This window comes from Gymnoscopelus microlampas (genome assembly GCF_963454915.1).
Source record: "Gymnoscopelus microlampas genome assembly, chromosome: 9".
Lineage (NCBI taxonomy): Eukaryota > Metazoa > Chordata > Actinopteri > Myctophiformes > Myctophidae > Gymnoscopelus > Gymnoscopelus microlampas.
In genome coordinates, this window is record NC_139946.1 from 32374314 (window position 1) to 32387786 (window position 13473).

Below are 13473 nucleotides of genomic sequence, written 5' to 3' on the forward strand. Positions count from 1 at the left end.
CCCCCCTACTTGATCATACCGCAGCATCACACAAAAGCATCAAAAGTAGCAGATCTACAAGCTCGAAACGCTACGCGAACCCCCGAGTTTCGAACTTGTCGATCTGCTACTTTTGAATTTGAATCCTGAAAAGCAACCGTTTTGGACATATGAGGTTTCCACCCGACAGAGACGTTATGTTTTATATACATAAGCCTACATTTATACGCCAAAAATAGCAGACCTACAAGCTCACGAGGCGCTTGACTCTGTCATACCACAACGCATAAATTAGGCTAGAGAAATACTGTAGAAAGAGATGAGAAACAGAGAACAAGACAAGCAGATAAACAGCAGACAAATCATGCGGTTTCGGGACTTAATAGGCTTACAAAGATTAAAAAGCATGCATACTGTGAGACAGCATGATGGAGAGAGACTGCATGAGTGGAGCGAGAGAGAGAGCTAGAGAGAGAGAGCGAGAGAGAGAGAGAAGTTTGGTATACTTAGTGGAGTTATAAACTTATGCCTTCATTACCACGCATGAAGCCAGAGGCTAGATTGGGATTTGAGGTCTGCACAGTCTCATTGAATTATTGATCAGTGCAGCCCAGCATGGCAGGGCGCACACGCTCTCTCTCTCTCTCTCTCTCTCTCTCTCTCACACACACACACACACACACACACACACACACGCCACATTTCAAGGCTATCTCTTGAAATTCTTACACTCAACTGGCGTGGGAGTTAGCAGGAAGAGTAACAGGAGGAGTGGAGAGAGAGAGAGAGAGAGAGCGAGTGTGTCTGCGTGTGTGTGTGTGCGTGTGCGTGTGCGTGTGTGTGTGTGTGTGTGTGTGTGGGCATGTTGATGTTGTACAGTACTGTATGTGGGTGCACTGCAGGCATGTTTACATGACGTGAGCGTGCCTCTACTTTCGTTTAGCATCGCAGCGATTCAGTGCATGTCTGTTTCTCAATGTTGTTTGTGATGAGTGATCATGTGCATTATGTTTGTGCACATAGTATTATTAGTGTTTACATGCATTGACGTGTGTGGGTCTGTGTGTTGGTCTGTGTGTGTGTGTGTGTGTGTGTGTGTGTGTGTGTGTGTGTGTGTGTGTGTGTGTGTGTGTGTGTGTGTGTGTGTGTGTGTGTGTGTGTGTGTGTGTGTGTGTAGGGGGCAGACTTGGCCCCTGGCATGGCTGTAGCATCCTTTCCCTCCAGACCAGCTTACCGTTGTCTGACACATCAAAAACACCATTACTGCATGATCTGAGAGAGAGAGAGAGAGAGAGAGAGAGAGAGAGAGAGAGAGAGAGAGAGAGAGAGAGAGAGAGAGAGAGAGAGAGAGAGAGAGAGAGAGAGAGAGAGGTGAAGGTAAAGAGGGCAAGGGGAGAGGCAGGAGTGAGGGAGAAGGGAGACATACACAGTGAAATCTGGAGAGATCATTTAACTCTGAGGGTGTAAAAAAGGAGGTGTGGGCGTTGGGGAATGAAAGGAGAGCCTGTAATAAATGATGGAGAGCCAGAAGAGAGACTACTGCTGTGATATAAGAGCAAGAACAAGGAAAGTTAGACCGAAACACAGGAGAAACAGAGCAAAGAGAATCATAAAGCGGACTTTTGAAAGAGATAGAGTGTCTATCAATGAGAGAGAGAGGGAGAGAAAGAGAGGGAGGGAAGGAGAGAGAGGTATGAACTTGTATATGTGTGAGATAAAGTGAGACGTGAACACTGCAGAAGAGACACAGTGGTAGCCTCGGCAGGATATCGATAAAATATCAAATAGGTGTGTGTGTGTGTGTGTGTGAGAGAGAGTGCGTGTGCAGTTCACTCTGTGTATGAGGGAGAGAGAAAGAGAAAAAAAGAGAGATGGAGAGAGAGGTAAAGAGGGAGGCTGAAAGCTAAAGATTTATAGTCCGCACAGGTACCCAAGTGTATTCCTGTGCTCAATTAAATCCTGAGTGTTCATTTAACTCCCGCACGGGTCCATTTTTACAGTCTCGGAGTTAAATGTACACTCACAATGTGTGTGTGTGTGTGTGTGTGTGTGTGTGTGTGTGTGTGTGTGTGTGCACGTTACCACGTGCTGTTCTCCCCCAGGGTGTTCTGTGGCCGTGCAGTGAGGACGGCATCTTTTATCTTGGCTGACGCCCCAATCAATCAGCCACACACTGATGGAGACCCAGGATGCTCACACACTCCTCTCCCCCCCCCCCCCCCCCCCCCCACACATACACACACAAACACACAGACAGACACACACACACACACACACACACAGACAGACACACACGCACACACACCTGGGGTACTTAACCCCCTCTTATCACTCCTTTGTTCTACAACCCCGTCCCCCTCCTCCCCTCTTTGTTAGAAGGAGGAAGGTCTATGTCAGTCCCATGTTTCCCACTGTACGCAGTCACCTGTGGGACGGCCAAAGTCTACTTTTTACATGCTTATACAACGATCCAACACGGTACAGTACAGAGTTAGAATGGATTTACACAACAAGTTACATTGTACCATCGGTGTTCTGGGGGCCCAGTGGACAAAGGCACTTAAAGGCTATATAAATATACAGTATAGCCTACAGTATGAAATACTCTAATGGCCTGTCCTGGTATCACCCTCACCTTTTGTTCTTGTACAGTATAGCCTATACGTCCTCCATCAAGTCCCCCCCTCCTCCCCACACTCATAACACACTCCACTCTATTCTATCCAGGTAAAACATCTCTCAATTCTCACAGGCGGTCAATGTTTTAAATGTACCATGACCACCATATTGATTAGGAGAGATCTAGAGAGACGGGGTAATGGTGGCTGTGTGTGGACCGCAAGCTGCCTGGTTTATGCTCCGTCTGTGCAACAGTGTCACGTGCCTAAAATGGCAGATCTACAAGCTCACAATGCGTCGCGCACGCGGCGCATTGTGAGCTTGTAGATCGGCTATTTTATCTCAATCTCCGGAACACACCTGTCTCGACTAAACTCCCAGGTGAGCGAAATGGCAACTCTTTGCTTTACAGAGAATAATAATATAAATATTGATTTGAACAGATTTGTTCTGTGCATTTCAAATCTGTGTCACAGCAATCCGTCTCTATCACTCCGCACAATCGCAGCCATTTCATGCACTATTAGTCTCATAGGCGTCATCACGTACGCCGTGGCGGGCTGGATGTTACAGTATACCCATACATCAGCCACAACAGGCCTCATTAAGTACCTGGCACCTGCTACCAACAGAGACCAATTAGAACGTTCCGAATAATGGGATGTAATCTCTCTCTGCCAGGCCGTAGCCAATCGGCGGACAGATTTAATCACTTTGGCCTGTTCATTAAGGAGAATGTAGGAAGTTACGAGCTGAGCGAAGTAACTTAGTTCTTTGTTATCGCCTGCCACCCCCACCCACCACTGATAATGGACGGACGGGTGTTTTGGCTGTGAGGGGGGGCTTAAGGGGGTTTTAACAACAGGGAAAGTATGAATTGTTGTGATGTCCCATCACAACACGCAACTCCAAATCCAAAGGTATACGGACTATGAGAATAAACTCAGGTCATTTTGTACAGACTCCCCTACAGCATATAATACTAAACTGGGATCTTGCACTTTGCACATCGGGTCTAGAGACTGGATGGCACTGGTTAGTACTGTAAATAGAATGGACCTGTGGAAAGCCTGGAGATGTGAGGTTAATATTATAAACTCACATTCATCCGAAAAAACATCGTCTCTCTTACTTCTCACAATTGCTCTTCCATGTTCCTGAGGACAAACCACCACAGGCAACTGCACCAGTTGTAATCTGTGGAGGGGGTGGTTATTTCCTATGGCCTGTGCTAATACTGCTCCTCCAGTCTCAATTTTAAATGCGCCATAGGTTTTCCTTTTTTAAACCTTGTGATTTATTTTATTATCAAGGTTATTAGGCCCATCAACATGTTTATAGATTTTACTCAACATGTGAGCTCCTTGGTGTATTTGTTTGTATGTTTAATGTATGTTTCTCTGTATACAGGCTGCTCGTACAAAATTGTCCCTAAAGGGATGAATGAAGTTGTTTTGAATTCGACTTCATCTCCGTCTCTTCCTCTGTCCCTCTGTCTCCCTCCTGTGTGTGTGTCTGTCTTTCTCTCCCCCTGTCCCCATCTACCTTCTTCCTTCCCTGCCTGTCTTTCTTTCTTTCTCCCCCAAATCTCCCCGTCTACCCTCCTCCTTGCCTGCCTGTCCGTCTGTCTGCCTGTCTTTCTCACTCTCCCCCAAGTGTCCCTGTCTACCCTGCTCCCTGCCTGTGTGTCTATATGTTTCCCTCCCTCCCTGGCTGCCTGGAATGAATTTGCCCGGTCATGTAGAGCCGTGTCAGAGGCAGGCGAAGCCAGCAATTCATCACCCGCCGCAGCCCGCCTGTCACCACTCCGCTACAGCGCATGTACGGGCGTGCGTGTGCATTGAGGGGAGGGTGACTGCTCGCTCGCTCGCTGTCAAGTCTACCTCAACAGCAGCATCTGTGGGTAGCACCGCCATCCCCACAGGACCTCCAGGAGGAGGGAAAGTGTGTGTGAGAGAGTGAGTGAGAGAGAGCGTGCAGAGGTCCTTCTGACAGGTCCCTGCGGACGGGTGGATGGATGATGGAATGGAGGGAGAGAAAGAAAGAGAGAGACCCAATTATCCTTGGCCGCAGTAGCAGGAGATGTTTAAATCAGGCGGTGCGACCCCCTAACCCTGTTGTCCCGTATGCAGGACAGTGAGGTGCGTAGGCCTCAGCAGCGCCATAGGGGCCGAGGAAAAGCTAATGGAGCTCCACTTTATAGTTTTCTCTCCTTCTCCCCCTCTTCTCATCCGCCGTCTTGCCTTCAAAGCAGTATGGCCCTCTGGCGCTCCACAGATTAGCCATTAGCCCCGGTAAATGCACCGCGAGGCCCACTGAAGTCGTCCCTCAAGACCATTAAGATGGCTGAAATCTCCTGCAGAGAAAGCGAGAGACCCGCCCCCACACTACCCCATCGGTCCATTTGAAGCCCCATTAGAGTGCTCTGCACTGGGCCGGCTGTCGCAAAAACTGGAAGCTAACTGACTGGATGATGCCACTTTACTGATAATCCAAGGCACCGTGGGACAATGACTTTACAGATAATTTACGGCCACTTTTCCTGCCTTTCCCGAGTCTCCCCCAGATGGACATGACGCCATGATAAGAAATGACTGAAAATGAATACGTGGCTTGGAAAGAAAGGGGGACCAATTTGACCACATTTATGAGATGTGAGATTCGAGGAGAGCTTTTTCTGACAGCAGAGTGCTGCCTTCCTATGAAAAACGACATAAGTAGCCTATTATATATATATAAAAATAACTAGATTTGACCAAAGAAACAACAGCCGGGAGTATATTCTCCTCCATCTTTCATTATTACTGACTTTATGTGACGTGTTGGGGCTGTTAGTTTGGCAGAAGACATTTCTCTGCGAAGAATGTCCGTCGCACCTAATGTAAAAAGCCGCGTGTGACACAGTATGAATGCAACATAGAACAAAGGCTATCATCTAAGAAAGACTGAAGTGTGTGTGTAAACGGGAGATAAGGAGTGTGAGTGCTCAGCAACCCAATAAAGAGACACTTCCAGCCAAAACCTACATAAAAAAACGACCTTTGTTTATTATTATAAGGTAGGATTAACGACAACATGCTTTTACCACGATAAAAAATAAAAAGATATTGCACTGGTTTAACTGTAGCAATGTGGTTTTTCTTTATTTTTTCCTCTTAAATCCTTTTTTCACTCGCCCTCTCTCGAGTTTTCACCGAACCTCGCTCCCCATCAAGCACACCAACGAACGCACGCACGCACACACACACACGCACACGCAAACGCTTCAAAAATACTGCTTGAGTCGAGCGCGTCGAGGCTGAGCGTTTTTTGCTGGTGGCAAAAACGACCTCGCCGTACGTACACAGACGGCTGACTACAGTTAACAGGCGTAGGACACTACACACTGGGGACACGGGTGACCCAAACACAGGTGAATCTCAGTGGTGTAATGCTAGTTAGAGGAGGAGGGCATATTATTACCCCTCTATCCATATGGCAGGCAGGCTGACGGGTGGTTATAGGGTGACCTCCCCCAGCCATATACCATGTGTCAGTGGTCATTTATAATGTTTAAAGTGGGGCCTGTGGGTATACGCCGTATGCCCAGAGACAGCGGCTGGCATATGCTATGTGCCCAACGACTATACATAAAGGTATACTGTGGAGAATGGCCTCCATGTGCTCAGACGGAGAGGTGGCTTTTGCTGCGTGCAAATCGACTACACTGTAATATCCTCAGTGTTAATGTAACCTTATTTGTAACTCTGAGAGGGTACAAATGGAACCACATGGACCCTCATTTGTGCCCTCTCAGAGTTAGGTTTTTTACAGTGTAGTGAATTGTCAGTCTTTTCGGGTGCTGTGGGGGTGGAGTTGAGGTAATACAAAGAGATACAGTAACACAGCACCGCAGTGCAGGCTATACAGCCTGGCCCCAAGACGGGTTGATGGATCGCGCCTTGTGTTTTCATTGCCTGACATGGCCCCGCGTCTGTATGTTTGTTTGTCTGCAAGGATGTGTCGGTATGTGTTGTGTGTGTTTTGTGTGTCCAGTCGACAGCCCAGGGCTTCAGATTAATGACTCCACCCGGGAACCTGACACTTGACTTCCCTCCCTGGCAGATGGCAGGACCATCATCTTTACACACGGGACTAAACAACTTTCTGTGTGTGTGTGGTGTCAGTAGGGATGGCAATGTTGTCGCTGGTAGAACGGCACTAGTATTGACCAGAGTGTGCAAGGGCAGCTGTCCATGCAGCAGAGCAGATGGACTGGAGTGTGTATGACTACATATACACAAACAGTAGCACGGGCTTCAACTATATACTGTACATCACAGCTCGAGAACTGAAGTCACATTTATGAGGGACTTCACGACAGTGAGTGCTAAGATCCAGAACAGACTTTGACTGAAGAGGCGATAAGAGCTCTGGTCAACGAATCATGAATGATGCTATACACGGTTTAACACTTTCAGAGGTAATGTTACGGTGCAAGATGACCACTCACTCCGTGCACTGATCAGCGTGATATAAATGGCCGTTACGGCTCAAATGTAAAAGAGAGCCGTTGTGTGGATGTACGTACGCACATATACGAGTTCCACTGCGGCATCAACAAAGACCCAGAGGAACAATTCAGTTCAAAACATCCGTCTGCCAAACAGATCAATGGCGTCACTTGAGTCATGTAGAGCTGTAACACCCTGCGGCCAATGAGGGGCCGCTCTCCCGGTTCCTGGCTGATTGATTGGCCAAGGTGGAGAGCAGATAAATCAAAAGAGTTTAAGCTAAATGTCTGCGGGTTTGTGACAAATGATGTGAACCGCTTATTCACGCGCTAATCTATTTTACACACACACACACACACACACACACACACACACACACACACACACGCACACTCGCACAGGACAAGAGGACTTTGCATGGGAGAAGCTGTGGACATTATGTGCACTGTCAGTTCCTCTGTCCTCATTCCCCGTCCACTACAACCATAAACTTGGGCTGGTCGATATATCGATATTAGATTGATATTGTGATATGAGACCAGATATCGTCTCGTTATCAGTTTTTGAAAAATGTAAAAGAACATTTATATTATCGTCACAATACAATATTGTCAAAATATCGATGTTGAGGTAATATTGTGACATTTGATTTTGTCCATATCACCCAGCCCTAACACAAACACAATCTATCGTGACTGACTGGTTCATCATGTGTGGATTAAACTCAACATGAAGACAACCACATATGATTGCAGGCAACTTAAACGTGTGGAAAGCTGTCGGTACATTTCATAGCCTGTAAGAAAAGTTTGATTGCTACAGGCATCAAGTTCCCATTGACAAAAAAAAAGAAGAAAAGAAATGAAAATGAAACCAAACCCAACAAACAACAACATCAATATGTAAACATAATACAGAGATTGCCACAGTCAGTATGTGGGTAGTTTTAGCGTCCTTTAGTGATCAAGAACCTTCTTTTCAGCTGCAGTGGGACTGTAACGAGCAGTGTTGCTTTGTCCAATGGTGACATAAGCAAGCGGAAAAATACAAGGGGAGGTTCAACACACAATGGAGTGACACTGAACACCACTATTTGCTTTGGCTCTATCACTCTTCAGTTGACTCCCGTTGGGAGGTGAGTTTTTTTTTCTCAAAATATTGGGGGGTAAAAAATATTCTCAGTGCCATTTCCTGTGCACAATTTGCTTGCTTCAAAACTTTTAACCCCCCAAAAAAGCAAGAAAAGACACAAAGGTTAACAGAGGAATAGCCATTAACACGGGAATCTATCAGAGTGAGTAGTGTATCCAATAAGCTGGCGAAAATTCAACAAGAATAGAAAAAATAAGCCACAATATTTTGGACTAAGTAGGCAAACTGAAGCTCTTCAAATCAATTTGGAACTTGGATAGCGAATTGAACTCCCGCCCAGTTTGACACGGAGCAGTGGGAGGGTCATAGTTCTTGTTCAGAGTGGTCATTGGTGGACCGCCCCTCTGCTCTGTAAAAGCCAGACATCTGACTGGCTCAACTTTTTGTTATCGTCGGTTTCAATGAACAAAATAGGAGATAAAAGGGCAGTGCAATGCCTGCCTCCCTGCCTACTCAGGCAACTGTACATAGGTAGCAGGGTTGACAGGGAGCCCCTAAATGGGGATTACCCTAAAAACACACACATTATGCACGCACGCACACACACGCAACACTGCAGGGTATAAAACAGATGCCAAACAGATTTAAATATTCATATATACACACATAGACAGTCTCCCTCACACACACACACACACACACACACACACACACACACACACACACACACACACACACACACACACACAAAGTAATGTCCGCAAAATTTACATAAGAAGAGGCATAACACACAGAAAAAACACAGCAAGTTGGTCCAGATATCAAATAAAAACAGCAACTTTTAAGTGGCTGATCGATAAAGAGCAGGGGCTAGAGATAAAAGTTGGCAGTCCATTGGAACAGCACTTCTGCTAAAAACTTTGGGTTGAGGCCCATTAAAGCATCATGGGACTGTTTTTGGTGGAGAATGCTAGAGTGGGTTATTGAGCTTGGGCCCTGCGGTGGAGAACGTAGACTAATAACCGGCTGTTGATGATTTATATATGTGCCATTTCGCTATGAAATGCCTGTCTCTAGAGCCAGGGAGAAGACAGCTGAGTCAACCTTGTGTACTACAAAAGATGGTACACTTCTGCAAAAGATATTTTGCAACTCTGGGAATAAGTGGCCAACTCTTAAACTTGTGTACTTGTGTGAGGTAATCTAATCGTGTGATATGAAGCACCCATACATTGTCAACTGACAAAATATCCTCCTACATGTACCAGGATAATTCATTTCACACTGCAGTCCATGTAGTGAGATAGCTAAATCCTTAGGCTGATCACTAAAGCTAACAGTCAGTCAACAGCTGATTGTTACTTACTGGTATTCCACAGCAAATCACTATGCTAACTGTGATTAGCCTGCATGTACAGTGCAGTACTGTATATGCTGTGGAACAGTCTTTGTTTTGCCATACAGGGTAAGTTTGGCACTCATTTGGTAAGTCAGCATAAACATTTCAGGTGCTAAGCTATTGCAAAACACTAGCAATCCTGACAACCCCTACAAAGCACTAAGCAATATGTGTATGCTCTTCGTTTGGGGAATACATCCGCTCTCCAGCAGATTTGCAGTGTTAGATCATTAGGGACTGGAGTGCAGAGAGGAGAGAATGTAATTTGGCCTGGTTAGCTAGGTGCTGAGTGGACATTGGCGGTGCAGATTTAGACCTAATAATCACTGTAATGCATTTATACAGATTGCTAAGCATACGCTGCTCTTTATTGCTGAGATACAACCTTTTCCCAGTCATGGCTGGGCAGACATGTAGGAGAGAGGGAAGGGGGAGAGGGGGACGTGTTCTGTAAGGCACGGCCTGATCTATTAGCGAGAAACACGTGCGCGAGCTCTGGCTAACCTCAAGGTGAAAGGTAATGATGCAGTACACAGAGAAAAGGCCGTTAGCAAGTGTGTGTGTGTGTGTGTGTGTGTGTGTGTTCATTGTACTTCACCCAACTCTTTATTCCTAGCCCCAAAGTAAAGAGAGAACGGCAACTTTTCACAAAGACAGTTAGTCAAAGGTCTGACTGCAGGAACCAAAGACGTACAGGAGATACGATGTCAGGATGCCACAAATGGCCGCCACCACATTCACGTGTAAAACACAGAACAACCCCGGAATGGAACTAGTACTACAGTACCATGTCTGTCTCTGCCTTCCACTTCTGACAGATTAGTCTCTCTCTCTTTCTTGCCCCATCCTTTTCTTTCGCATCAACAGTCTCACTCTAGAATTAGTGTAGAGCTTTCTATTGTGATGTTTTTCTTCCAAACATGCAGTTCATGGTGACTTTAAAAATCTTGAGCCAACAATTAGTGGTGTGAATTTGTCCTTTCTTGTGTCTTTTATATTTTCTTGCTGCTACGTCTTTTTGCTGCTTGTCTTGTCTTGCTGTGAGGAGGAGGGGGCGGCCACACTTTTCTGAGGTTCGGGCCTCTTTCGCTGAGACTCATTTGCTGTGGCAGCTGAGATTGTGCTGGGGGAAGGCTGAGCAGCAGTCGCAGCCCCGGACCACAGTGCGGACGCGGTGGCGAACTCTCTGCCGGTACCTGCCATCTGCCTGGTGTCCGGGGGGTCCTTGCAGGGCGGTTGGGCCGGGACTGTGCAGTCTTTCTGGGTGGAGGAGGATCGCAGTACTGGACAGGTGACTGGCTCGGCTTTAAGTTTGACTGAGGTCTCGGACAGCCGGTGAGATGTCTGAGGGCTTCTGGGGAGCCTGAATGGAGATGAGAGGGGGTCGGCAAAAAGCGGGGAGTCGGGGGTCTTGGATGTCTTGTCCGTGGGGGTGCTGAGTTTCACCGGGCCCAGTACACTCTTAGCCACCATGGTGAGCTGGGCCACCACCTTGTCCACCCCGCTCTCAGTGGCTGGGGAGCTGCAGCTGGATTTGGGGGTAGAGGCAGATGACCCAGCAGCGGCGGCAGCAGCAGCCATGCTCTGGGCCTGTCTCCTGTTGTCGGCTTCTTTCTTCTCCTTAGAGATGCCTGGAGAGGAGCATGTGGCTCGCACTAATTCTCTGTCATCGCTCGGCCCAGGAGAGGCAGCAGCAGCAGGAGAAGTGACGGTAGAGGTGGTGGTGGTGAAGGTTCTGGGGCTGTCCATGATTCGGTCGTCAGATTTAGGTTCTGGTGAGGCAGTCTTCTCCTTGAGACTCCTCCTGTCTTGCGGAGGTGCCGGTTTGAGGAAGGGCTCCTTGCTGACTGAGATGAATGCACTGCCTGGAGTGGAGAAGGGTAGGGGTCCCTGGGTGGGTTTAGCGGTGGTGGAGCCCTCTGAAATCTTGCCTTCTTGTCTCCCACCGTTGTCTTCTGCGGACGAAGCTGAGCTACCGTCTTTCCCTCCCAGGGGGGTGGAGCTCGCTGTGGGCTTCTGCTCGATAAGCTTGGCTTCCGTTACAGAGGGGAGCGTGTGTGAAGGAGTGGGCCTGCCTAACTGTGACGGACCGGACTGTGTAAGCGTGGTGGAGGAGGTGCAAGAAGAGAGGCAGAGGGAGGGCAGGGTGCCCCCAGGGCCCGTGCGGACGGTGGTGGGCCGAAGCAGGGGAGGTGTGGTGAAGGTGGTCCCCCTGCGCCCATCCTGGCTGTCCTCCGATCCCTCGTCTGTCTCGTCCTCCGATGAGTCAACCTCATGTATGGCATCCTGCTTCTGCAGTGACTCTCTCCTCTCAGCTCTGTCCTGCCGGATGGCCGACAGTTTGTCCTTCAGTTTGCTCTTGCCCGGGGCCAAGCCCAGTGAGCCAGGCACTGTGTTGGGGCTCCCCTCGCCTTCCTGTCGCCCGAGCTTCCTGGAGGATGACGAGTGTTTCTGCAGGCTGCCCTTCTCCACCCCACGCCCTGCTGAGGACAGCAGGCCCTCGCTGGCTGACTCCTGCAGGCAGGCACAGAACAAGATATATACTCACACCAAATACAGTAAAGGGCACAACAATGCATCATGGAACAGAAAAAAGTACTGTGATATCACAAACTAGTTTCAACTGCTACTTAAGCAGTATTTCTGAGCAGCTGATATTGCTTTTATAGCAACAGTTCTTCTACAAACTATTCCTTAAGTAATCGGATTTGTAATTTTGGCGATGATTTTGTCATATTTTCAGCTCTGCCAACAAATAGTCCAGGACTCCAACAAAAATGTTGCTAGGCTAAGAATGTTGCTACAAAAGGCCCAATGAAGGGGGAAATAGGGTTAAAGTTAACGGTATTTAACAGACTGATAAATTACAGTAAAAGGTTCCATTGCTGTTGTATATCAGCACCCACGGAATGTCTCCTTTGCCATCAAATGACCCTACAGGAACTGTCCCCACGGGGCCACAGGAGGAGCTCCCATTACCTGTAGGCTCTGTAGACTAGGGTCCCTCTGCAGCATCTCCTTCTTGAACTCGGAGTGGGAGATGTCCAAGCTGTGTTTACGGCACCCCACAGCAGGCCCCACCGCCAGCTTCTTGTCCCCCGCTGCGCCGACACTCGCCGGGGAGGAGGGCGAGGAGGAGAGGGAGGAGGCCAGCTTCTCGGCCGACTGCACCCTCTTGAGGAGCGGCGAGCGCGGGGGCTCTGCGCTCTTGGGCCTGGAGATCTGTCTCGCCAGGGGAGGGGAGGAGTGGAGCTTCACGGGGAACGACTGTCCCATGCCGGCCTGGCCCAGCGCGTGGCTGGAGAGCGGCGACGGGGAGCGCTGGGGCGAGGTGCTCTGGGGGGTGGGCGAGGGCGTGCGGGCCAACGGGGAGAGAGGGATGTTGCCGGCGGACTTGCGACGGGGCGAGCGGTACTGGCGCTGCAGTTTGGGGGCCAGGCCGTGGAGGGAGCTGGGCCGGATGTGGCCGGAGCTGGCCGGCGAGTTGGGTACGCTGGAGCTGGGGGAGCTGCTCTGGGATGAGTTCCCACCCACTGGAGGGCAGAGAGAGACAATACGCACGTTCATATATGTGGTACAGAGAAGCAGGAACACACGCGCACCCATTCACATACAGAACATACAGACATGAATACAAAAACAGGCACAGTGACAAACCCCCCCCCCCCCACATACACACACACACACACGTTTAGCCCCATATACATTAAAACAAATCCTATTATCGTCCATCAAAGTCAAAAACATCATACAGTGTGCAATCATTAATCAACATGAGGGTCATTTACACATTTAGTGCTCATTCATAACATGTAAGAGATGAATGTACGTGTCTGAGCGCCAGTGTGGGCCTGAATAAGTAAGTATGATTGAAATACAGGAGCTGCGTGA

General features: G+C 48.4%; 1 protein-coding gene across 15 annotated transcripts in view; it reads right to left on the reverse strand.

Annotated features, from left to right (window-relative positions):
- Positions 1 to 5620: 5620 nt before the first annotated feature.
- mast2 (microtubule associated serine/threonine kinase 2) overlaps positions 5621 to 13473 on the reverse strand; it is a 206502-nt gene continuing 198649 nt past the window's right edge. For all 15 annotated transcript variants that reach the window (XM_084065797.1, XM_084065801.1, XM_084065795.1 and 12 more), the window contains 2 exons: positions 12562 to 13115; positions 5621 to 12096 (listed from right to left, as the gene is read on the reverse strand). In XM_084065797.1, coding sequence (XP_083921923.1) covers positions 10591 to 12096; positions 12562 to 13115 — 2060 coding nt within the window. In that variant the 3' untranslated portion in view covers positions 5621 to 10590. The remainder of the gene's footprint in view (positions 12097 to 12561; positions 13116 to 13473) is intronic.